This window comes from Geotrypetes seraphini, chromosome 19 (assembly GCF_902459505.1).
Source record: "Geotrypetes seraphini chromosome 19, aGeoSer1.1, whole genome shotgun sequence".
Taxonomy (NCBI): domain Eukaryota; kingdom Metazoa; phylum Chordata; class Amphibia; order Gymnophiona; family Dermophiidae; genus Geotrypetes; species Geotrypetes seraphini.
This window is the reverse complement of record NC_047102.1, coordinates 20,102,011-20,128,535: the sequence shown is the minus strand read 5'-3', so window position 1 is coordinate 20,128,535 and position 26,525 is coordinate 20,102,011. Positions and strand designations below refer to the sequence as shown.

The 26,525-nt window shown below is 43.5% G+C and overlaps 1 protein-coding gene across 4 annotated transcripts in view; it reads left to right on the top strand.

Moving 5' to 3' along the window:
* The window catches only part of DEAF1 (DEAF1 transcription factor), a 97,123-nt gene that overhangs the window by 18,893 nt on the left and 51,705 nt on the right, over positions 1-26,525 (top strand). For 2 of the 4 annotated variants that reach the window (XM_033928524.1, XM_033928526.1), the window contains exon 3: positions 14,032-14,161. The exons of the other annotated variants lie outside the window; for them this stretch is intronic. In XM_033928524.1, the coding sequence (XP_033784415.1) occupies positions 14,032-14,161 (130 nt within the window). The remainder of the gene's footprint in view (positions 1-14,031; positions 14,162-26,525) is intronic. 4 annotated transcript variants of the gene reach the window in all.

Below are 26,525 nucleotides of genomic sequence, written 5' to 3'. Positions count from 1 at the left end.
TCTGCGCCGAGGACTCCTCTTCCTCCTCCACCAGCAGCGGCAGCCTGGGGGGCATGGAGGGAGGCGTGGACTGAACAAGCTGACTTTTGATTGGCCTGCGTTCTTCAAGAGGTGGGCCAGTCAGGAGGGGGAAAAAAAACAGAAGGGAAGGGAACCCGGCTCTGTGATCGACTGGGGTTGCCTGAGCGATCGACCGGTCGATCGCGATCGACGTATTGGGCACCCCTGGTCTAACGTCTGGCAACTAAAATTCAGTGTGAAGAAGTGCAGAGTGATGCATTTGGGGGGTAGAAATCAGAGGGAAGGTGATAGGCTGATAAGCACAGATGGATAGAGGGACCTTGGGGTGATTGTGTCTGAGGATCTAAAGGCATCTAAATAATGTGATAAGGTGGTAGCTGTAGCCAGAAGGATGTTAGGCTGTATAGAAAGAGGAATAACCAGCAGAAGAAGGGAGGTGTTGATGCCCCTGTATTGGTCCGTTGGTGAGGCCGCACTTGGAATATTGTGTTCAGTTTTGGAGGCCGTGTCTGGTGAAGGATATAAAAAGACCTGAAGTGGTCCAGAGGAAGAAGAAAATGGTAAGGGGTTTGAACCAAAAGAAGTATGAGAAGAGACTGGAAGACCTAAATATGTATATTCTGGAGGAGAGGAGGGACAGGGGAGATATGATACAGACGTTCAAATACTTGAAAGGTATTAATATAGAACTAAATCTTTTCCAGAAAAGAGAAAATGGTAAAACTAGAGGGCATAATTTGAGGTTGCAGGGAGGAAGACTCGGGAGCAATGTTAGGAAATGTTTTTCACGGAGAGGGTGATAGATGCCTGGAATGCCCTCCTTAGGGACGTGGTGGAGAGGAAAATGGTGATGAAATTCAAAAAAGCATGGGATAAACAGAGGATCTCTAATTAGAAAATGAAGAATGTAAATTAAAGAGCTAAGGCCAGTACTGGACAGACTTACATGGTCTGTGTCCCATATGTGATGATTTGGTCTAGGATCGGGCATCAATGGGAACTCCACTAATTTGAAACATGAGGATGTTACTAGCCAGACTTTATGGTAGACATCCTGCAAACAGGATGGTTGGATAGGCTGGAGTGAGCTTGGATGGCAACTTTAGGACAATACCAGATGGACTTTACAGTCTATAACCCAGAAATATCAAAGAATAGACAATTTAATCATGTATTTTTAATGGGTATAACTAATGGGCAGACTGGATGGACCGTTCAGTACTGTTAATATAGTTAGGGACTTAATAGAGGTTCCACCTCTAGTCTGGTAGCTTTTGTTCTGCCCTGGCGGAGAAAGGTCACCTGAAAGGAGAGCATCACCTTGATGTAGTAGGAAGTGATCCTATAGCCAGGACATGCCTCTGAGTGATGAGGTATCCTCTCGTACTGAGGATAAGTCTCCAAAGACATGCTTCTAGCTGGAAAGGGTTAGAACAGCTCTTACCATCAGTGGTTTGAATAGTAAACATGAGGATTACCTGGTCCACTTACCCGCTGATGCAAAGGTGGAAGACCTCAGGTGTCAACCAAAAAAAAGGAGTGGGGAAGGGACACAGTTAACCAATTTCAGGGACAATCAATATAAATAACTGATACATATATAACATCTACATGAAAAAATACAGGCCTAACAAAGAGTCTTTCAATCCTTTTTTTTATGCTGGACCCCAACATGGTCTGTGTTTCAGCTATGAAAGCCTTCCTTAGGGGTGTATGAGTGACGCCTATAAAACGCAACAGCAGAAAAATGTATCTACTCTCATATATAAAATAAATAAATTGGATAAATCATGAAGGACTGAATACAGAAAAATGTGTAAGTTGTCATCCACAGTAAAATGAGAAATATATACAGATTCAAAGATGATATAAAAAGAAATAAGAACACGCATGTCATAAAACTAAAAGACCATGTTAAAGGGAAAAATATTAAATGTTAAATAGACAAGCTGAATGTACAAGAAAACAAGATTAAAGACCAAAACAAAACCAAACCTACCCAGTAGATGGCGCCAGAATACAGATTAAAAAAAATACTGCACTATAAAAATATAATTCAAAAGTTAAATAAAATATGAAATATCAACAGAAAAATAAACCCAAAATGAGAATAGAGAGTAAAAACTTTGGTTACCAAGTGCCCATTGTGTCTACACACTACTGAAAAACATTAGAAATATCTGGTGTAAGTGAATGCTTGAAAGCAAATGAAACAAAACAAAACAAACGCCCATTTAGTGCACAAATTTAAAACATAAGTTTAAAATATTTCATATAAAGAACTGATAGAATGAAAAACTGTGAGCTCAAGCGGAAGAAAGTGGCTTGAAAGTCTAAAAAAGCAAGGTTACCTCTCGATAGCCAGCTGCTTAAAAAGCTAATCAGGAACACAAGCTGTATTTTTAAAAATCTATATAAGAAGCTATGCAAGCCTAAAAAGGTGGCTAGTATGAAAAAACAAATCAAATGGACTTCCCAAATAAGAACGAGGCTGTGAACTCCTGCATCAGCTGAATGAAAGCGCGCGTGAAAACAAAACCATTTTAAAGCTCTTCTCCTGGCGCGATAAATACATCATCATCAAATAACATGTATCGGTTATTTATATAGTTTCAATAAATTGATTGTCCGTGAAGTTGGTTGACTGTGTCCCTTCCCCACAACTTTTTTTGATTGATATTTTCACACATGGGGTTGTGCGTTTCCTTTGTGTTGTGAGATACAGACCTCAGGTGTCACCTAGATAAGATTTTATTCAGTGCTGAGGAGCCAATTTTGGTACATGTGGGCTCCAATGACAGGAAAATTTGAGAGGTAGGTTACTCTTAAGATTACATTGATTGCCTGTTTTGTATAACATATGAGTTACTTGTGTTGGTACAGTGTAGGTTATAGCATGAGGTAACATTATATGTCCTCAATTTGTCCTACATGGATGTTGAGACCAGAGGGCTCCTACCTGCTTGTTGTATAATTATGATGTTTAAATATTTTTATTGATCTGCAATTGACATTCTTGCACAAGTAAATTTCAAACAACACCATGGAACACAAACTCCCCCAACCCTCCCCCTCCTCTATAGATACTGTGAGAGGGAATATCATATGGCTACATTGAACACCCACCAACGAGGATAAGGCCATAGCAGAGAGATTGAGGGCTAGATGGGGCCACATTCATCCAGCAGATAAACTGAAATCCCATCTCACAATAAGACAGATGTAGTACCAGGTCACCCGGTGCTCTCAAGTATCTCTGCAGATGTTTGCCCCGCAAAGTCTCAGCTAGCTACCGTACAAGTCAAGTGGCACTCTAGCAAGTACTTAAGATGTTTTGACAGACTTTCTTAAGTATCTGCAGTTAGGCCAGGGCATCCATGGGTCTCCAGTTGAACTGGGGTTTTACTGCATTGTAGCTTTTAATGGTGCCCTCATCAGTCCACAGTCCCCTCTGTTCTCCAAAGATGAAACATCCCTGTCATAGCAGGAGTAAAGCTATCCCCGTATTAGCAATAAATGGAGTAACAGTGGCCCGGAGGGGTTTCGGCAAGAAAAGGAAAGGGCTCCCAAGTAGTTCTTTCAGCAGATAACTAAAGTGATAAGGCTTCCACGACGGTTTTTAGTGCAGGCTGGTGTGCTGAATGTTCTGCGCTGCTCCTGAAGCTCATAGGAACGCTAGAGCTGACCTGTGTTAAAAACTGCTGTTGCGGCTTTGTAAAAAAGGTGGGGGGATAATTTCTTATTTTAATAGATGATACATTCTTCAAAGTTAATACCAAGGATGACTTTCAATTTATTTTTCTCTATACAAGAAATTCATTTTCCTCCTCTTTTGATGATAAAATGAGATGCTTATTTTGGTAGCAACATAGTAGATGACGGCAGAATGGTCCATCCAGTTACGATATTTAGTGCTTTTCTTTGACTCTATATGATTACCAGATTGTATCATTATTAAGAGACTCATTGCTTGCCAAGCCATATTGATGTTTATTATCTGCTGGTCTTACACACATTTGGATTGTCTGTCTTAAGATTGTTTTACACAATAGGGCCCTTTTAGTAAGCACCAATGTGTGCTTCCCGCAACTTAAAAATGGCACTAGTGGGCCATGTGCTAACTGAGGGCTTGATGTGCACACTGACTGATTAGCACACGATTAGTGTGAGAGTCCTTGCTGCCTACAAAATAGATGATGGCCATGTGCTCATTTCAAAACTAGCACGTGGCTGTTAATAGGGAAAGCTGAATTGCGGCTGTTTTAGAGCCACACTTAAAAGTGGCCTCAATTCATGGGCAACCTACATTCTAAAAATACCCCGTTTCCCCAAAAATAAAACCTATCCCGAAATAAGCCCTAGCATGATTTTTAAAGATGCTCCTAATATAAGCCCTATCCCAAAAATAAGTTATAGTTAAGATCGACCCCCAAAGCGCCCCTCTCCCCCCCCACCAATGTCCACGATACTCCCTGACTTCATCCCTGACACTAGTGCTGCCTAATTTGCTGAAAAAATATCAGACTCATCGATTCAGCAACCCCCACCCTTGCTGCTTTAGGAGGCTTCGGAGCGGAGGTATGTCAGTCTCACGGTGGGAGGGTGGGTGGGGTTCTGCTGCACAAGGGGATGGGTAAGAGAGGAGGAATGATACTGCACATAGGGGGGGGGGTGGAGAAAGGAAAGAGGAAGAATTGGGGTAGAGGAGAGGAAGGGGAGATGATGAAGACCAGCCAAGCATGGCATCAGCAAAGGAAGATCTTGCTTGACGAACTTGCTGCACTTCGAGTAAACAGGCAGCTAGACAAGGGCGAACCGGTCGACATTGTATATCTGGAATTTCAGAAGGCGCTTGGCAAGGTCCCGGATGAACGACTACTTTGAAAAATTGTGAGCCATGGAATCGAGGGTGAAATACTCATGTGGATTAAAAACTGGCTGGCGGATAGGAAACAGAGGGGATAAATGGACAATAATCGGACTGGAAAAGCATCACGAGTGGAGTGCCACAGGGTTCGGTGCTTGAACCCGTGCTCTTCAACATATTTATAAATGACCTGGAAATTGGTACGACAAGTGAGGTGATTAAATTTGCGGACAATACGAAGCTATTCAGAGTAGTGAAGACGCAGAAGGATTGTGAAGACCTGCAACGTGATATAAACACGCTCGAGAAATAGGCCGCGACATGGCAAATGAGGTTTAACGTGGATAAGTGTAAGGTGATGCATGTCGGTAACAAAAATCTTATACACGAATACAGGCTCGAGGAGTGGTGGTGGGGGGGGGGGGCAGATTAGCACCAGGTGCTCCCAAACGGATGCAAGCTGCTGCTTCTCACGGGTCCTTCACCTTCTGGAAGGTTGCGTGATAGCCACATAGCTGTGGATTTGTCTGCATTTAAAATTAGATTGTCTTCTGCTAGCCAGATGTTAAGATCCTTCCATTTTCTGTTGAGGTCAGAAATGACTTCTTCTTGGTTGTTGCCCACAAATATTAACAACTGTATATCATCTGCAAAGATGTAGAATTTGATGTTTGCTAAAGAGACCAGATACAAACGATTCATTATCGTCGTGCCACTGGGGCTGAAAGCTATGCTGTGGGTCGTTTCACTACCAGCAGAGCCTCCTAAGGTGGCAGACTAATGATGTAGCAGCCATCTGGGCAGCAGCAGGTGGGCAGTATAGGAGGTGGAGGATCATGTCTGATGTGACAACATCGAATTTATACTGCCACAAAAACTTTGATGATGTTCATCAAGTCGCTAGGACTCAAACACGAGTCAATGACACCTATATATTCATTATCAAATACCTACATATTCAAAACTTTTCATTTCCTTTGATCTTTCATATTGCTGTATGAAATTTATGACTAGAGATTGTGAATGTTATGATTTGTTCTGATGCACAATAATATTTATACAATCTATTGATGTATTTTTTTTAGATCTCTGGCGGGCAATCTGCTAAAACACAGGCCGTGTCAGATAGCTAATAAACATTGTCTCCTATTCTCCTCCTTGCCGCCAGCGACTGTGCTGCTTTTACCTTTCTGTTCTCTCTTCTTAGCTCTTTTACCGATAAAAATCTGTCTAACTTGCTTTGGAGCAAAATTTTACTTGTATAATAAGGCGCTGGTTTGGGGGAGAAATGAGGACAAGCCAATGATTTTCTATTTTGAGGTGCTGCTAAACGGAGTTTTTGAGTGTCCCTCCAGACCAAGTATGGTTTGTCATAATCTATCAGGAGGTGGAAACTGAGAACTATTAACTGGTAACATTGCAAAAGAATCCTTAGAAGGAAACTGATTAGCCAGTCTTTAGCAGGAAAAAGGATGCATTCTGGGCAGGATGGTGGGACCAAAGAGCAGTTTCTTTTCTTTATGGGTTTATACTTGTTAAGGACATCCAGACAGGTATTTATTTTCTCATCATGTATTGTCTAGATCAGCGGTCTCAAACTCAAACCCTTTGCAGGGCTACATTTTGGATTTGTAGGTACTTGGAGGGCCGCAGAAAATATAGTTAATGTGTTCAGTGTTCTCCCCAGAAATTTTTTCCAGCCGGGTGGCACGAAAAAATAGTCGGGTGGGGTGGGATGGGGAAATTTGTTGGTGCAAATTTGGTGCTATGCAAATTACCCCTCCCTGCTTACAGTGAAGGAGTAGGAGCGGGGAAGAGGGTTGGCGTGCGTACCTGGAACCCTATGAAAATTACCCCTCCCTGCTCACATTGAAGGAGTAAGAAAGGGATGTCCAATCTTTTGGCTTCACTGGGCAGCATTGGACGAAAAAAATTTTCTGGGGCCACACTAACACTAGCTGATGAACAAAAAAAAAAAAAAAAAAGGCTGAGCAGGTCCCAAATTTGCAATCACTAATATAGAAGATGTACGCATCTAATAATAAACCTTCATTAAAGGGACACTGTGGAGAGGAATCCAAAAAAGCAGTAATACTTACCATGACTGAGTGATCCTCCATGTGAATCCACAGGCTGATGAGCAGGGATGCGTGCTCCTGGTTCTCTCATTCACTTCTATTACAGCTATGGTGAGCCTCTTCAGAGGTGAGTCTGATCAGAGTGGGGATGCTAAATCAGCTGTTAGGAGCACATGTGGAGGATCGTTTAATCAGGGTAAATATTACTGCTTTTTTGGGCTTCCCACTTTGAGCTTAGGCTCCCTCAAAATGAACATCTCCCCTGTTGTAGCTAGTAGGGATCACCAACTGACAGCCACCTCCTCCTCCAACTTCCCAAGTTCTGCAGCTGGCAGCAATATTGCAGAGCTGCTGCCTTCCCTCCTCCCTGCCCCCCCCTCTTTGGCTTTCATGCATGCATGAAAGCAGGGGCAGCTTGAGGATATTGCCATTGGCTGCAAAGCATGGAGATTTTGACTTGCCAGACTGGAAGAAGATCTCTTCAGTTGGTAGGGCTTGGGAATCCCCACTAGCTCAAGTATTTATAAATTGCACTCAGGCAGGGAGAAACTTTGGTGCCCATCCACTAATTTTAGGCTCGTCCCTCCCCCAAATCAACTGAATATCCCAAAGCTAACATATTCCAGTTAATAAATTCAAAATAAAACAATTTTTTCTACCTTGTTGTCTGGATGTTTTGTTTTTCCATCATCTTGGTCCCAGTTTCTCTTTCTGCTTTTTCTCTATCTTCAACTAATTCTCTTTCCAGTGTCTGCTGTTCATTTTTTTCTCCTCTCATTCCATTTCCTCCTTATGCTTGTCTCAAACGTATTGATTTTTCCCTTTCAGCTTTCTTAACTTTTTCTTTTCTTTTTTGCCTCTGTCCACTCAAATCTTGTCTTCCTTCTCACCCTTCTTCTTTTTAAATGTTCAGCTACCTCTCAATTCTCCATCTTCTCTCAGTCCCTAGCTCTCCCATTTTCCATCTCACTCCTTTCACAGCCTCCTATTTCCTTCTATCTACTCTCCATTACTACATTTCTACCACTGTAGTCACTGCTCTCTCACTCATCTTGTCATCTCCCTTTTGTTCTCATTCACATGGCTTTACCACTTTCAGAATCCCCCTCCCTTTCTACACTGGTCAAACTATAACTCCCTGTCCCTTTCTTTCCATCTCCTGCCTAGCATCTTCTTATCCCAGCTCTCTTCCCTCCTGTCCTCCCATGGGACCATCCCTCCTCCTTATCTCCATGGTCCAACATTTTGCTCCCTCTCTTTTCTGTTTTCATCTTCCCTCCCCCCTTGATGCTGAACAATGAAATGGAGGAAAAAAAAGAGAGATGCTGCAGTTCTCTGCCTTCCATCCACAGGCTTAACATTTCTCCCTCCTTCCCATGCCAAGATCCAACTTCTCTCCTTTTCTCTTCCCAACTGACCCCTTCCCATCTCTCCCCCTGCCTGCCTGCTGTACTTTTCTGGGCTTGGGAATAACATTTCTGGCTTTAGTTCTGCCTTTCTTAGGGTTTTTAAATGGGAACATGTCAGGCATAGAGTATAGTGACTGGTCACAATATGTATCCAAACATGAATTGAAAATAAACACTCCAAAAATATATACCCCAGAAATTGATTCCTCGTAGCTTTCGTAAAACTCCACTTACCAGGTATCTCTAGTATTCTGATCAAGGAAAATCCAGTATGCCCAGCTTGTTGCTCAGGTTCAGTCAGATCACTAGGACTTTCCTTGTTCAGGGGCTCTAGAAAGGACTTAGGGCTAGGTTCACAAACCTGTCCGATCGGAACCAACCCATTCCCGATCCAGGCAGGTCTGATGGATTCTTCAAAGTTGAATATGCAGATGGGGGGCGATCAAAGGAATGCCCCCATCTGCCGGCATGGATCACTGGTGTACTTTCCCGACGCATGCGCAGACCATGTGTAGATGGTCTGCGCATGCATCTAGGCCTGGCCGAGCCGCGACTTTTAAAAATAATATTTTTATTTTACTTTTTAGCCCAGCGAGCTCGTGGTTTTAACCTGCTTAAACCCGCGGGTTAAAACCACAGGCTCGCATCGCGTTAAGGGCAGGAGAGATTCGGGGAAGGGCAAGAGATTCGGGGCGACAGACAGGAGAAAACCAGGGACGAACAGGGCGGTGATTTGGGGCAAGTAGGCAGAAGAGATCTGGGCAGAGCAGGGGGGTGATGCGGCAATTTGGGGCAAGCAGGCAGGAGAGATCTGGTTACAGCAGGGCGGCGATTCGGGGTGAGCAGGCAGGAGAGATCTGGGGAAGAGCATTGGGGCGGCAGGCAGGAGAGATTCGGGGCAGCAGAGAGCAGGGCTTCTATGGAGCTGGAGAGTCTGAAAGACGTTTTCGACTGGTCCCCAGCAGTCGCTTCTTGGGTTGATCAGTCAGCCCAGTCAGTTTAAAAAATGTGTTTGGTGAATCACGTCCCTGTCCAATTTGCATGCGTTTTTCCTCATTTGCATGCACAGATTCAAAGCGGATTACAGGAGAGGTTAGTGAATAGTGCAGGAGGGAAATCTGGTTGCAAAGGGGTCGCAAACCGATCGGTATATGATCGGTTTGCTTTATGAATCTAGCCCTTAGCCTCCTGTACAGAGTCAAAGAAGTGGTACACCCATAGGTAAGAAAGATAAGGCAGAGCAAATCTGATTTTTTTTCCTCAATAAAGTATAGCAAATCTTCAATGGAGATCATGCAGAAAAATTGACATCCATGGAAGTAAGCCTTGAAGACGTACGCAGGCAGCTAGAAAAATTAAAAACTGACAAATCCCCGGGTCCGGACGGAATCCATCCAAGGGTTCTGAAGGAACTAAAGGAGGAGATAGCAGAACTACTGCAGCAAATTTGCTATCTATTCCTGAAAACAGGCGTGATCAAGGAGTATTGGAAGATAGCCAACGTTACGCCCATCTTTAAAAAGGGATCAAGAGGTGACCCGGGAAACTACAGACCTCCGTTCCGGGGAAAATGGCGGAAGCACTGATAAAAGATAACATTGATGAACATTATGAAAGAAACAAACTTCTGATAACCAGCCAACATGGTTTCTGCAAGGGGAGATCGTGCCTAATTGCACTTCTTCGAAGGAATTAACAAACTGATGGACAGAGGAGACCCCATAGACATCATATATCTAGATTTTCAAAAAGCCTTTGACAAGGTACCCCATGAATGCTGAAGAACCATGGGGTGAAAGGAGACGTACATAGATGGATCAGAAACTGGTTGGCGGGTAGGAAACAGAGGGTAGGAGTGAAGGGCCACTACTCGGACTGGAGGAGGGTCACGAGTGGTGTCCCGCAGGGCTCGGTGCTTGGGCCGCTGCTATTTAATATATTTATAAATGATCTAGAAACAGGGACAACGTGAGAGATAATAAAATTTGCTGACGACACCAAACTATTTAGTGGAGCTCGGACTAAAGAGGACTGCGAAGAATTGCAAAGGGACTTGAACAAACTAGGGGAACGGGCGACGAGATGGCAGATGAAGTTCAACGTTGAGAAATGTAAAGTACTACATGTGGGAAGCAGAAACCCGAGGTACAGCTATACGATGGGAGGGATGTTATTGAAGGAGAGTACCCAAGAAAGGGAGTTGGGGGTAATGGTGGATATGACAATGAAGCCGACGGCTGCTAAGAGAGCGAATAGAATGTTAGGTATAATCAAGAAGGGTATTACTACCAGAACGAAATAAGTTATCCTGCCGTTGTATTGGGCATGGTGCGTCCGCATCTGGAGTACTGCGTCCAATATTGGTCGCCGTACCTTAAGAAGGATATGGCGTTACTCGAGAGGGTTCAGAGGGAGCAACACGTCTGATAAAAGGTTTGGAAAACCTTTCATATGCTGAGAGATTGGAGAAACTGGGTCTCTTTTCCCTGGAGAAGAGGAGACTTAGAGGGGATATGATAGAGACTTACAAGATCATGAAGGGCATAGAGAGAGTAGAGAGGGACAGATTCTTCAAACTTTCGAATAATAAAAGAACAAGAGGGCATTCGAAAAAGTTGAAAGGGGACAGATTCAAAATGAATGCTAGGAAGTTCTTCTTTACCCAGCGTGTGGTGGACACCTGGAATGCGCTTCCAGAGGACGTAATAAGGCAGAGTATGGTACTGGGGTTTAAGAAAGGATTGGACAATATCCTGCTGGAAAAAGGGATAGAGGGGTATAGATAGAGGATTACTGCACAGGTCCTAGACTTGTTGGGCTGCTGCATGAGCGGACTACTGGGCACGATGGACCTCAGGTCTGACCCAGCGGAGGCATTGCTTATGTTCTTATGTTATAAGCACAAAAGCCTTTTTCTGAAGAAAAAACACCCCACTTTCTTGCTCTCATAACATTAGGGACTGGCTGGATCAGAGAGCCACAGCACTACCTATTTGTTTCCATAGTTCAGTATAAGGAGGATCACAATCTAGACCTCTGTTGATTGACCTGGGCACCCACTTCATGGCTCCTGTTGATTTTCAAGTTTTAATGGTTGAGTGAGCCAAGACTCCCAGAAAGTCCACCAGCTCTGCTTCTACCAGTGATTCTGGATTTCCAGTCAGGTGTAGCTTGTTCATAGTAACATAGTAGATGACGGTAGATAAAGACTTGAACGGTCCATCTAGTCTGCCCAACCTGATTCAATCTAAAAATTAGTTGGGTTGTTTTTTTTCTTCTTAGCTATTTCTGGGCAAGAATCCAAAGCTCTATCTGGTACTGTTCTTAGGTTCCAACTACTGAAGTCTCCATCAAAGCTTACTCCAGTCCATCTACACCAGGGGTCTTCAAAGTCCCTCCTTGAGGGCTGCAATCCAGTCGGGTTTTCAGGATTTCCCCAATGAATATGCATGAGATCTATGTGCATGCACTGCTTTCAATACATATTCATTGGGGAAATCCTGAAAACCCGACTGGATTGCGACCCTCAAGGAGGGACTTTGAAGACCCCTGATCTACACCCTCCCCAGCCCATCCTCCCCCATACGGCCAAATACAGACATAGGTCGTGCAAGTCTGCCCAGAACTGGCCTTAGCTCTTCAATATTTACTTACTATTATTTTCTGATTCTAGATCCTCTTTAGTCATCCCATGCTTTTTTGAACTCCGTCACTGTTTTCCTCTCCACTACCTCTCTCGGGAGTGCATTCCAGGCATCCACCTCCGTAAAGAAGAATTTCCTTACATTGCTCTTGAGTCTCCCACCCCTCAACCTCAAATTATGTCCTCTGGTTTTACCAATTTCTTTTCTCTGGAAATGATTTTGTTCTATGGTAATACCTTTCAAGTATTTGAATGTCTGAATCATATCTCCCCTGTCCCTCCTGTCCTCTAGAGTCTAAGGTATTCAGGGCTTCCAGTCTTTCCTCATTCGTCTTTTGTCGCAAACCTCCTATCATTTTTCTTGCCCTCCTCTGGACCGCTTCAAGCCTTTTTGTGTCCTTTGACAGATATGGTCTCCAAAACTGAACACAATACTCCAAGTGGGGCCTCACCAACAACCTGTACAGGGGCATCAACACCTTCGTTCTTCTACTGGTTACGCCTCTCTTTATACAGCCCAGCATCCTTCTGGCTGCAGCCACCGCCTTGTCGCACTGTTTTTCGCCTAGTTTGTTTTCTAGATTACTGAGGAGCTTTTCCAGTGTTTCTGTTCCTTTTCTTCTGTGTTCAGTCTGTCTTTGAAAATGATCAAGGCCAAAACTATTGAGGCATTCACGAACAGCCTCAATCTTATGAAAAATACTTATCCAGCATAGATTCTTTAGTGGTTATCACCTCTGCCATGATGTCTGCCATTTACATGGAGCAGACAGAGGGACTCCAAGGTACTGGTGTATCAGTCATCCTGCCCTTTAGGCTTTTCTCACTCTTTGGTGGCTTGGAAGTCATGGCTATCAAATTTGACATCTTGCAGCACAAGATGATTCTGTCCACTGTAGCCAGATATGTAGATAGACTGAAGATTCTGAGGATAAGAACCTGAACAGTGGATTTGGCGGAGGACCGCATTCACTCTGCAGCTCCACTTTTCAGCAACTCATTCCTATCACGATGCACTCCTGCGCCTTGATGAGATCTGCTTTGTTATGGCCCACAGATCTGGACTGGTGTGAAGAAAGGAGATGGAAGAGAAATGACAGTACAGTAGTTCTTACCCACTAATTTTCTTTCCTTTAGTCCAGAACTTACTCACAATGTTTTCAGTATGCTTTGTAGAATTCTTTAAGAAGAGTTCTTTTATAAATAGTTGAGTTTGTCAGTCTTATTTTTGTGTTCCAACAAATTGGCTAGATTGTATTCTTTCTGCTGGGATTGGGTATGTCCTTTTCATCTGCACATTGGCTACTCAGGTTCCTGTACAGGATTCTTAAGTGAAGATGTCACTAGTTAGTAGTTCTCAATCTCTACCTGCTGACAGGAGAAGACAAACCACTCATCTGGAGGGGCTAAAGGGAAGATAATTAGGTAAGAACTAATTGCTCCATTTTCTGTGTTATTTAGGCCTGCGCAAATAGCACACCTAAAATAAACTAATTTGCATTCACCACTTGGGTGTATATTCAGCAGCACTATCTATTTATATATTAAACTAAGTGCTACACTGGTGCTTAATTTTAAAGATGGATACCCAGGATATAAACCGGGCCCACTGTCAGTACTACTGTGTCGACTACTTTCTGGGTCTGTATGTGGTTTTATAAAATGGTTTGATCACATATTATACACTACCTGCCATAGTGAGTGTGGAAGGGTTTAATGGCTTTGTATTAGTATGAAATGGTAGATACTTTGTATTGAAAATTAATAATTCCATGAGCTCTTTGCTCAGTAAACTCTCCTTAGCTCATGCTGGATCCTGCCAGGATGTCCGTTTGATGAGCTGCTCTTGTTTGGGGCGAGTTAGTTTCAGGACCCTTTCAAGCTGACTGTAACTTATGAGCTGCATACCTGAGCCATGCTGGACTCTATTGGAGCGTTTTCTTTCTGGGGCTTGCTTTCAAATGTGAGATACATTTCAAATGCACAGATTAAAATAGTTCCTATTTGCTGTAGTCAGAGAGAACAACTCTTCAAATTGGTGACAGTCTGAATACGGAAAAAGCCACCTTGATTGTAGTTCACACCGATGGAAGCATTGTGGAAACCAGAGGGTTAAAAGTGCCATCCACAACAATGACACCAGGTATAGTAAATAATCATTTATGACAGAATCCGTTGAGACACTTCTGTTTGGCAATGGAAGAAACCTAGTGCAGTGATAGGTTTTATTGGGTTATTTTTGCTACTTGTCCAGTTCTCTAGTAACTTAGTAACATTCTTGTTTCTCGCCTTTTTTTCTCCTGTGTTATTACTCTTTCTCTGGAGACAAGCAGGGGATATGCTGGCACGCTTGTTGGTGAAGTCCTCCGACTAAGCCTGTGTGTCGTTGCTCTCCCTAGCTATAGTAAGCTTTAAGCTTACTGAGCATGTGCAGGATGCCCTATACCTGGGACCCCTCCTCTCGTCCTGTCAGTTTTTTCTTCAGCTGCTTCTGTACAGTTGCAGCTCTCCTCTCTCTTCACTAAAAAAAAAAACCCCAAAAACCCAAAACTTAGAGGAATCCAAAAGGCTTTCTTCAGTATTAGAGGACTTGTTCTTTTTCATTCTTTTTTATATAATTAAAGGAAAGACTCAAGACACAAAGCCTGTCAGAACCCCCTCCACCCCTTCCCCGGAACAGAAAGCATTTAGACCAGGGGTGTCCAACCTGAGACCCCATGAAGTATTTTGTGCAGCCCCAGTCGAGGGCGATGCAGTGTTTTCCTCTGCTGCTGCCAGGTGTTTACCATGTTGCCGGCTCCCTCCTCTGTCTTGCTGCAGCATTTGCATGTTTGTGTGGCCCCAGAAACATTTTTTTCGGCCAATGCAGTCCAGGGAAGCCAAAAGGTTGGACACCCCTGGTTTAGACGCTACCAGTGGTTTTAAACTGTGTCACCTGCCGGGGCCTCTGTAAGATTAAGGAGGACCGCCGATAGGGGGTAGCACAACCCTGGCGTGGCTCCCAAAGGGGGAGACCTCACTGGTGCCTCAATATCCTAGTCTTCACTCAAATAAAGCACAGCGAGCCTAGTTGAATCAAAAAATAATGTGTCAAGTTTAATTGTCGCCTAACACATAATCATTAGAAAACTCAAAATCCAGATAAGGAATCATTAAAGTCTAAGTTTCCCTGTTCAAAAAAAAACCACAAATAAAAGACTTTTGTCTTACACTCAGTTCTGTGAAAGCAGAGCAGGGCTGCTGTCAGGTAAATTCATAGTCCCGGTTTTACTGCTCTCCCTGCATTGAAACACAGTCTCTGAAGAAACACATCAAAATTAGTCCCATAGGAAGTCCTTAAGAATTGCGCTTGCACCCTGGACTTTCAATTCAAGACAATCCGGTTTCTTCACCAGGTATTTACAGGTTCTATCATAAAGTAAACTTTAAACATGCAAAGCAAAAGAAAAACTCCAGCCTCACTGCAGGCTCCTGTTCTTTCAGCACTAATTAGCTTACAGTCTTTCCCACGGCTGGGCCACAGAATTGTTGGATCCCCCTTTCAATATCTAGCTTCAGTAAGCTCCCTCTGAAACCCAACCCTTGGTTCTTCGGGGTTCCTACCCCAATTCTGTGAGTCCTTAGAACTTAGGTGGCTTAATTGGGAAACTGCTTCACAAGCCAGCAAACCTCCAGTTCCTCTGAGCTTCTGCACAGCTGTAGTGTAGTGAATTAATCAGGCTGCTGCAGCACTGCTCTGGGCTGGTCTTTACTCAAACAACAAACAATCAAAAATAGCTTTCCATTAATCTTTTCCCTTATTATTCTTATGCAGCTCCGTACCTGCAACCCTTAGTGGAAAGCTGCCAAGCCTACATCCATGGCTTCCTCCGTATCGGTCTCAGGCATGCCCCATTCATCCTGTTCCATGTTTTCCACCATACCCAGCTGCTCGGCTGGCTCTTGAGGCAGGGAATCCTCGCACTCCATAGGTTCTGGAGCGGGGTCTGGCCTTTGCCTGGCCCGGAGAACCTTCTCTGCCAGCTCCTGGTGTGCTCTCCCTCTTAATGCTCTGGAGAGCTGCTTAAGAGGCTTTTGGCCACACCCTGCACTCAGTGTGTGTGTGTCTAGCTTGCATGCTCTTGGGCTCCCTTCCAGGTTGCCGGGCAGAATACTACTGGGAACCTGGTTTAACCTGCTAGTGTGACTCAGGTTTCTCTTGGGTCGTGGAGCTAACTTATACTCTGGGCATTGCTCCGGCTCAGAAGGCTCAGGACAGGCAGCACGGTTTTCAGGATCTTCTTCCTGATCGTCCTTAGGCAGACTCTGGTCTCTACTACAGGATTGAGACCGGGGTTTCACTTTGACATGACCGTCGTGTAAGGCGGAAATGTCACAACTGCCAGTTTTTACTCATATTCTTTTCAATGCTGCGGTCGTTAGGACCATGAAGACACTTTTTTCTTCAGGGCTGCAGCCATGGATAACGGCACTCTCTCGACGCCTCTTCGCACTGTTGCTTCAATGAAGAGCTCAAAGCCGCAAACTTCACAGCTTGCTCCCTCCCCCCAGGGCCCTGTCTCAGTGCTGCCGATGCCACCTGAAAAGAAAATGCCGGCAGTTGTGACAAGGCAGAGAAACAAACCTCCACACAGAGCGGATACTCCTTTTCCTCCTGAGGCAACATTAACAGCACGTCCCTCACAGGAAAGTACGGGGACATTTGAAGTGTCTGGGAAGGCTCCCGGGGGCTTAGCTTCGGCCTCACGGTCCTCTCCCAGTATTATGTTAAAGAATTTGGCTGCAAAGTTGGGATCCTCGTCCAAACAGACAAAAATTAAACGGGTTGCCTCTCCTTCTCCCTTGGACCAAGACCAGGAACCTCCTAACCATCTTGCTCTTTCTGTTTTACCTTCAAAACTTCCTTTTCAAAGTTCAGATTCTCTTCAGGCAGTTTCTAATTTTTTCATTCAGCTACAAAGATTTATGTGCTGCTTTACTGCACCTTTCAACCTCCTCTACTTGAGGCCCTGTAGTGCCCTCCTTGTGAAGAACATCCTTCAGAGAACCCTATGCTGTCACATGCTTTGGAAGTACCACAAGACGTGACCTGGGATCCCTGCACCACCATCTGCTTTTCTCCAACACAGGGTGCAGAGTCTCCTAAGGATTGATCTGATCACGAGGATATCCTTATTTCAAACCTAGACCAGCCTTCTCTACCTTGTCTGTAGCAAGTCCCAACAGAAGAGTATTCTTATCCTAAATTCTTACAAATGGTTTCTACTCTTTTGAGTCTTCATCAGGCTGCTGTATCTATAGGCACTAAGAATTTTCAAGCTATACTTCAGTCCTGTAAAACTCCAGTGAAAGAGATGATTTCATTGCCAGTGCATCAGATATTTCAAGACCTGCCACTGGCCCACTGGCGTAAACCACTATCAGTCTCCACAGCTTCTAAAAGGCTTGAATTGAACTATAAAGTGCAGAAGGCACCTGGTCATGATCTGCTTCAACTCCCTCACCATTCCATGGCCTCCGAGTCAGCTATTAAGAAATCAAAAGCAGCAAAATTTCCTGCTAATGCTCCACCAGGGAAAGATTGTCATCTCCTGGATTCCGCTGGTCGTAAGATATATCAGGGCTTTGCTTTCATCTAGGATTATGGCTCATCAGCTTCAAATCCTACATTTTCAACATTCAATCCTTCAACAACTTGACACTGCTTCTCCTGAGGCCATTTCAAATCTTCAGGAGTCTACTTACCACTTAATTAAAACCAACTATGATGCCTATGATATAATAACTAGAACTGTGGCAGTGACTTTAGTTGCCCGACACACAGAGCATGGTGAAGAACATTGGACCTCAAAGACGACCTCCATGACAGGTTAGCAGCTACTCCTTGCTTGGGAGACAGCTTGTTTGGAGAAAAAGTGCAAACCACAGTCTTGCAACTTAAAGAGGATTCCTCTACAAGTCATGAACTCTCAGCACATTCTTTGGATCACTCCCAACAGTTTTGTTGCCCTTCCTCTACTTTTTCTTATCGAAGGGCTTACCATCACCAATTTTTTCAGCAATATTGTCCTTATAGTAGAACCAACATGCAACAATCACAGTCTTCTCCTTATGCACCAACGCAATGTCCTACAGATCGTAAGCAGTCTGCTGTATTTCCACTGCCTGCACCTAAGCCTTCGCTTCGTTTTTGACCCTCTGCCAGTAGGAGTGCGGCTAACCCTGTTCTTTTCAGCTTGGCAGGACATCACAACAGATCAATTTCTCAAGGGTATTAACTAAATTTCTTACCCCATATTCTACCCTCTCAGACACACTACCGTCCACGGTGCCTCATCAGCATATTCCTCAACTTGCAGCAGAACAATGCTATAGAAGAGGCACCACTTCAAATAAATCAAGGGTTTTATTCAAAAATTTTCCTACTTCCCAATAAGGTGCAAGGACTCTGCCCAATCCTCAATCTCAGACCTCTCAATGCCTGCCTCAAGAAGGAAAAGTTCAGAATGATATCTCTTCCAGCAATTCTTCCCTTACTGAAGCAACATGATTGGTTAGCTGCCCTAGACCTCAAGGATGCATACACTCATATTCCCATTCATCCTTCCCACTGGCACTTTCTACGCTCCAGGTTTCTCAACATGCATTTCCAATACAAAGTTCTGCCCTTTGGCCTATCATCAGCACCATGGGTGTTCAAAGTACCTAGCTGTGGTAGCGGTGAAAACAGCACCATATAGTGTTTTCTTACCTAGACGATTGGTTATTGGTAACCCATTCCGAAGACCATTTGCTACTCACCATCCAAACCACAATGTACATCTTGCAAACCCTGGGTTTCATCATCAATTTCAAGAAGTACAAGCTAACTCCAGTTCGTTCCCCCACGTTCATTGGAACACTTTTAGACACAATCTCTACAAGGGCCTATCTTCCTCAGGAAAGACAGCAAGCCATAATCAAGCTAGCAGACCAAGTAAGGCAATCCTGTTTCTTACCAGCTCAAACTATACTACGTCTTTTAGGCCACATAGACATAGAAACATAGAACATGACGGCAGAAAAGGGCCACGGCCCATCTAGTCTGCCCACACTAATGGCCCACCCCCTAACTACCTCCATGAAGAGATTCCACATGCCAATCCCATCTTTTCTTAAAATCTGGCACACTGCTGGCCTCAATTACCTGTTGTGGAAGATTATTCCAGCGATCAACCACCCTTTCGGTGAATAAATATTTTCTGGTGTCGCCATGAAATTTCCCACCCCTGATTTTCAACGGATGCCCTCTTGTTGCCGTCGGTCCTTTCGCTGGTGCCACATGCCAGACTTCACATACATCCACTACTGTGGCACTTGAAGCTATCCTGGAATCAATGACTCCATCCATTTTCAAAGCAGATTCCTCTGCCTTCAAAGATTCTCTCTTGTAGTGGATTCATTCCACCTTCCTGCAAAAAGGATGTCCATTTCAGCTACCATCTCCGCTACTTACTATAACAACCGATGCTTCCAACCAAGGCTGGGGGACTCACCTCAACAGCCTCAAAACTCGGGGCCAGTGGTCAACAAATGAAAAGACCCTGCTTATCAATCACTTAGAACAGTTTATTATGCTCTTCAGGCCTTCCGTCAGTGGTTTTCCGAAAGAAACATTCTCATTCAGACGAACAATCAAGTGGCTATGTTTTATAAAAATAAGCAGGGGAGCTTGGGATCCCTCCAACTCTGCTGGGAAGTTTACCCTCTATGGAACTACGCTCTTTCTCTTCAAATGGACCTTCATGCAGTCTACATTCCAGGGGAACACAATGTCCTGGTAGACTCCCTCAACAAGGAAACTCAATCCTCATGAGAGGATCCTAAATACTACTGTCCTACACAACATTTTCCAACAGTGGGGGACTCCCCAAGTGGATCTCTTTCCTTGTTTTGCTTTCTACGCCCAGCTCCATGAGCAATAGCAAGAAATGCTTTTTCCATTCCATGGGGGCACAACCTTCTCTATGCTTTCCCACCATTTATTTTCATTTCCAGAGTACTGCAGAATGTGACTGCAGACAAAGCACAACTCAAACTCATTGCACCCCAGTGGCCCAAATATGGTACCCATTAGTGCTGCCCGATTCAGAGAAAAATATTTCGATTCGATTTACTGTTAATGACACAGCTTTTTAAGTTTAAACATTTTATTTAACCAAGGCAATATCATATCAAAAATTTCCAGCTTTCATCCCCAGCCCCCCAGACTCACCAGCCCCCCTGCCAATTCCCAGCTTCCAACCCCAGCCCCCTAGACTCACCAGCCCCCCTGCTGATTCTGAGCTTCCATCCCCTGCCCCCCTGCCGATTTCAGCTTCCATCCCCAACCCCCCTGCCAATTTTAACTTCCATCCCCAGGCCCCAAGACTCACAAGCTCCCATTCCGATTCTCAGTTTCTATCCCCAGCCCCCCTGCCGATTTCAGCTTTCATCCCCAGCCCCCAAGACTCACCAGCCCCCCTGCCGATTCTCAGCCCCCCCTACCGATTCTCAGCCCCCTCTGCTGATTCTCAGCCCCCTCTGCCGGTTCAGTTACATCGACTGGATGTGGAATCGCGGGGAAGAGAGGAGAAATGTGGAGACAGACAAAAATACCCTTTGCTTCCGACTGGTCCACTGCACGAGGTTTGCTTGCTCCCCCTCGATGCTCCGACGTCCTTTCGTTTCTTCTGATGTAACTTCCGGTTTTGCAAAACCGGAAGTTACATTAGATGGGAACGAGTCCGGCGGCCGGCAGTGAAAAAAGAATGAACTTTAATCGGGATGAATCAGTAAGTCCGTTTTTTTACAAAAACGAACCGATTCGAACCGATTCGAATCGTGAATCGGGCAGCACTAGTACCCACTGCTCCTGGACCTTCTGGATGCTCCTCCAATTCCATTAGGGTACCATCCTTCTCTTCTTTCTCAGCAAAATGGCCAACTACTGCATCCCAGTCTCAGTCTAAGGGCTTTGAAGTTGAGACTTCGTCCTAACCAACCTTCCTCTCTTGCAATCAGTGAAGTCAGTTCTGCTTATGGCAAAATGTCCTTCCACTAGGAAATCTTACCAAGCAAAGTGAAACGTTTTTTTTTTTTCTGGGCACTTGCTCAAGGTCAAGAACCACTTTATTGCCCACTGGACTAATCTTCAGATATCTTTTACTTGTCAGACCCCAGCCTAAAGACAAATTCTGTAAGACTTCATTTGTCAGCCATCTCAGCGTACCAGTTTCACAGCACCCTTTCATTTCTTACCAATTTTAGACCTCCACTGAGAGACCCTTCTCCATCCTGGGAGCTTAATGTAGTCTTAGAAGAATTGATGAAAGACCCTTCTGAACTGCTGGGATCTGTATCTCTCAATTTCCTTTCCTGGAAGACAGCTTTTCTTACAGCGCTCACATCAGCTAGGAGAGTTAGTGAGCTTCAAGCTCCTTATTTACAATTTTTTCTAGAGTGCAATTACGAACTCATCCAAAATTTCTTCCCAAGGTGGTTTCAGACTTCCATCTTAATCAAACCATCACTGCTGTCATTCTTTCCACCTCCACACTCCTCTGCAGCAGAAGAGCATCTTCATATCTTGGATTGTAGAAGAGCATTTCTTTTTTATTTCAAGGAGACTTCAGTTCCACAAATCCAGCCAACTTTTTGTTTCCTACAATCCAGCTGCCCGGAGACAACCAGCAACAAAGAGAGCTATATCATCATGGATTACTCGCTGCATTCATTTTTGTTGCACATTAGCTCATATACAACCCCCTTGTTCAATTGGGGCCATAAAGTGCGAGCTATAGCTGCTTCAATAGCTAACTTGAAATCAATCCCAGTTCAGGATATCTGCAGAGCAGCAACCTGATCTCCAGTGCATACTTTTACAAAGAACTGTTGTTTAGAGCAGGGGTGTCAAAGTCGATCCTCGAGGGCCGCAATCCAGTCGGGTTTTCAAGATTTCCCCAATGAATATGCATGAGATCTGTGTGCATGCACTGCTTTCAATGCATAGTCATTGGGGAAATTCTGAAAACCCGACTGGATTGCGGCCCTCGAGGACCGACTTCGACACCTGTGGTTTAGAGTTTAGACCAAAGATTGGCACAAGACGTGTGTTTTGCAAAATCAGTCTAGGTAACTTATTTGCATTATAATTCATATCCATCGCCCGTCTGCTTTTTCAGCTTGGGACTCACCAACAAGTGTGCTTACATATCCCCTGCTTGTCTCCGGAGAAAGCAAAGTTGCTTACCTGTAACAGGTGTTCTCCATAGACAACAGGGGAATGCAGCCACATTTGCCTTCCCACCGTCCCCTCATCTCGACTTGTTACATTGCTAGAGACAAAACTGACAGGATGAGGGGAGAGGTTCCAGATGTAGGGCATCTTGCACTTGCTCAGTAAGCTTAAAGATTACTATAGCTAGGGGAGAGCACCGACACACAGGTCAGTCAGAGGACTTCACCAACAAGTGTGACTGCATTCTCGACAAGTGTGGCTGCATTCCCCTTATCAGTCTAAAGCAGTCTGTTTTGTCAGGATGTCCCTGATGAATAGGCTTCAGATTTGCATATAACTGAGTAAATACACATAATGAAAACTCTGATGTATGTACATAAAAGGCCTCTTATAATATTATCCCATGTGGAACAGTTGCTGATGGAAATAATGGGATAGACTATAAAATGCAAGGCATTTCCTATATGCCATGATTTCCAGAGTCCTGTTTCATTGCAAATTACAACAAAGCCAGTCAGTTACTTGGAAATTTTGATATGGATAATTCAAAAGATAACACTGAACTAGAATTTCAGAGTTCTAGTACCCAAAACAAATGTGTTGTCCTTAGGGAGCAGAATGCAAATGATACGAGAGAGAGGAAAAAATCCTTTTATATTTGATATTACTTATGGTTGGAAAGGTAAGTGAAAACTGAGTGTTTCTGTGCAATGTTCCTGGGGAAAGAGTCAGCAATGAAAGCATATAATGGGCTAATCCATAGGCAATTCTCTAAATACCATAGTACATATTTTAAAGATTATTCTACCCTCCAAAGGCTACTAATGTAACCATTGAAAAGTGGTGTGATCTATGCCAGTCAAATCTGCGAACATAGAAAAGCAATCTAGCAGCTGTATTTTGTAATGCTTGCAGACATTTCAGTTTTTCATATTCTTTAACAATCTTCAAAAGGACAAAAACTTTGAATAATGGTCCTGAAATAGTCAAATAAGATATTTTCTAATTCTCTGCAACCAGAGGAAAGAAAGGAAAGAGGAGATATGATACAGATGTTTAAATATGTGAGTTTCCGGCTAAGTGCTGTGTTTCACTACAGGAAATACATTTTTGGGTTTTTTTTTTTAACCAAAGCAACTATTGGAATTTATTGTGGCCAAAGAAGGGGATGGAGTGGTGATAGGTCTGATAAACCCTCCTGTAGTTTAAGACCAGGCTGTCGGGGTTTTCTGTCAATGTCTCCCAAGCTGTTCTTCAGATGGAATGTATTTTCTTAATTTAATTCTAATACTTGGATCTTTATTTTATTGTGTGGACTAAATAATCAATAATTATTTTCTTTCCATGCAGGCTGGGTATTTAATTTCATGTTTTAATATTACAAATCTGTCTTCAAGTATTGAATGGCTTGTTTAATAATTTGAAAAGTTGAATAAATAAATAATTTAAAAAAAGACGTTTAAATATTTGAAGGGTATTAAATCTACAACCAATCTATTTCAGAGATGGAGAAATCCATAAAACTAGAGGTCATAATATGAGGTTGCAGGTATTAAACTTAGGAGTAACGTCAGGAAATACTGCTTGAAGATTTCATTCTGATGGTGGAACACAACTTGCTCAACTCTCTTTAGTAACCACCAAAAAACTGAGACAAGTAAAGGTGAAAAACAATTCCATATGGTATATCCAGTAGTGGAGATAATAATAATAATTTATTTCTTATATACCGCTATAAACACCCGCAACATGCTGGAGTAATGAATACCATCACGGGCTCTATAATCCCCTACCAGAATTGTGCTCAATTCAGCTTGGCTATTATGCCACCGTCGTCTGTGCAGTGATGTGTATGCTAATGTGCGAAAACTTTAAAAATTTTAAACCCTGGACGAAGCTTTCAAAAGCGAAACGACAAGAGCTCCCGTCGGGTCAAAAGCTACGTATTGGCTTCATCTAATTATAGTTCAGTTTGTTAAAAGTTATGGCACAATTCTAGTGGGAGATTATAGAGCCCGTGATGATATTCTTTACCCCAGCAAAAACACCAGCGTGTTGCGAATGTTTGAGGTTCTTTCTCCACGATTGGATATACCATATGGAATTGTTTTTGACCTTTACTTGTCTCAGTTTTTGGGAGGAAATACTACTTCACAGAGAGGGTGGTGGATGCAAAAACAGTGATGGAGTTCAAAAATGCAGGAGATAAACGCAAAGGATCCCTAAACAGAAAGAGTATAGTATCGACACAAAACGTGACAAATCAAAAACTATATCTTCATTTATGATACTGTGGCCACTGGGCCCTGATTAGGCTGATAGCGCCCCTATTGGACCACAGGATAACTGCTCCAGACACGCTGCTTAATAGGGAGACCAGCCCTACAGGCAAGGTATTAAGCAAACAAAATCTAAAAGGAATTATAATAATAATACATTTATTCTTTTATACTGCCATTACCAAGAGTTCTAGGCGGTTTACAGTGAAATACATTCATACCACAAAAATAAAATCATTATAAAAAGTTAAAAATGAATTGAAATCTTAAAAATACTCAACTAATTAATACATTTGTCAAACAATGAAGACTTAACTAATTTTCGAAAAGAACAGTAAGATATGGCTTGATGAATACATTCACCAAGCTAAGATTGTAATTTACCTGCCTGAATCGCTAAGGTCTTATCAAAAAAGATCTTATATTTGACACCATTTGGCTTAGGATAGGCAAATAAGTAAGAACTTCTTGTATTCCTTGATGGTCTATGCCAGTGATTCCCAACCCTGTCCTGGAGGACCACCAGGACAATCAGGTTTTAAGGCTAGCCCTAATGAATATGCATGAGAGAGATTTGCATATAATGGAAGTGATAGGCATGCAAATCTGCTCCATGAACTTTATGTTGATGGGTTTAGAGACCCTGCCTTCGAGTGCTAGGTTGAGTCTCCATTTCCTCTACCTCAGAACTATCAAAGAAGAGCTCATTTTCTGAAAGGTTCTCTTCAGTGTACTCGGAGAACCTAGGCTGCTGTACTTTTCTGGGCTTGGGAATAACATTTCTGGCCTTAATTCTGCCTTTTAGGGTTTTTAAATGGGAACATGTCAGGCACGGAGTCTGACTGGTCACAATACGCAGGAGTGGTGCTTAAATAAAAATCCAGCAACGGGGAAAGAAGATGATGCCAGATGGACCTCTATGGTATATGTGTCCTATACGGCAGGATGGACCAGGGGTGGGGGGTGAAATTAGCTGTGATGGCAACTCCAGCCATAGGGGGTGGTGTAGCCAGACTTCTACAGTCTCTGTCCCATATGTGACAAAAAAGATCCAGAGCAATTATAGGTATTTAACATCACATTCAAATCATCTGAGTAAAGATCTTGTTTATCTCGGAGGGGGGGGGGGTGGGGGCTGCTGAAACATCTTATACTGAAACTTAGCAAGTAAAATGAATAATTACTGGTTTGTTGCCTTGAGAATGAATGTGGCTATTGGGCAGATTGGATGGACCAAACAGGTCTTTCTGCCCTCATTTACTATGTTACAAAGTAACTGGTGGAATTTTCCAAATACTTTTCTGGTTAGTAAGAATATAATAATAGCCTTACTGGGTTATATCAATGGTCCATCTAGCCCAGCGGTCTCAACCTTGTGGCGCACCAGGTACTGTTTTCAGGCCCTCGGTATGTTACCTTACGTTCTGGAATGTTGCCCGCCTCACTGCTGTAACCTCACGCAAGCGCTTTCCTGCATCTTTACACGATTGTGAGGTGGAGTGGAAAGGACAATCGCTTGCGTGAGGTTACAGCAGTGAGGCGGGCAACATTTCAGAATGTGAGGTAACAATTGGAGGCAGTGCAGCTTGTGCGTGTATGTAATCTCATGAACTCTTTCAAAATTTGGCACTTCTCCTGGTGGCGACTGCTTGGCGGTTGTGTCCGGTGCTGAAGAAGGTGAGAGCTGAAGGCAGTTGCGGTCACAACCACCGGACTTAAGGCACAAGTTTTCCCCTCTACAAAAAAGCCTAGAGGACTACACCAAAATCTTGTCTTTTGCAGTTGATACTTTAGAATCTAAATCGCAATTTTGCATGTTGCACTGCTTTCAACTGTGTATAGCTGAAATTATCAGAAGCAATTAAGGAAAGATTTATAAACTACAACGAGTTTTACCTCATGCAAAGTTGTCATTTCTTTAATAAGATATTAACTATTTTTTCTGCGGCCCTCCAAGTACCTACAAATCC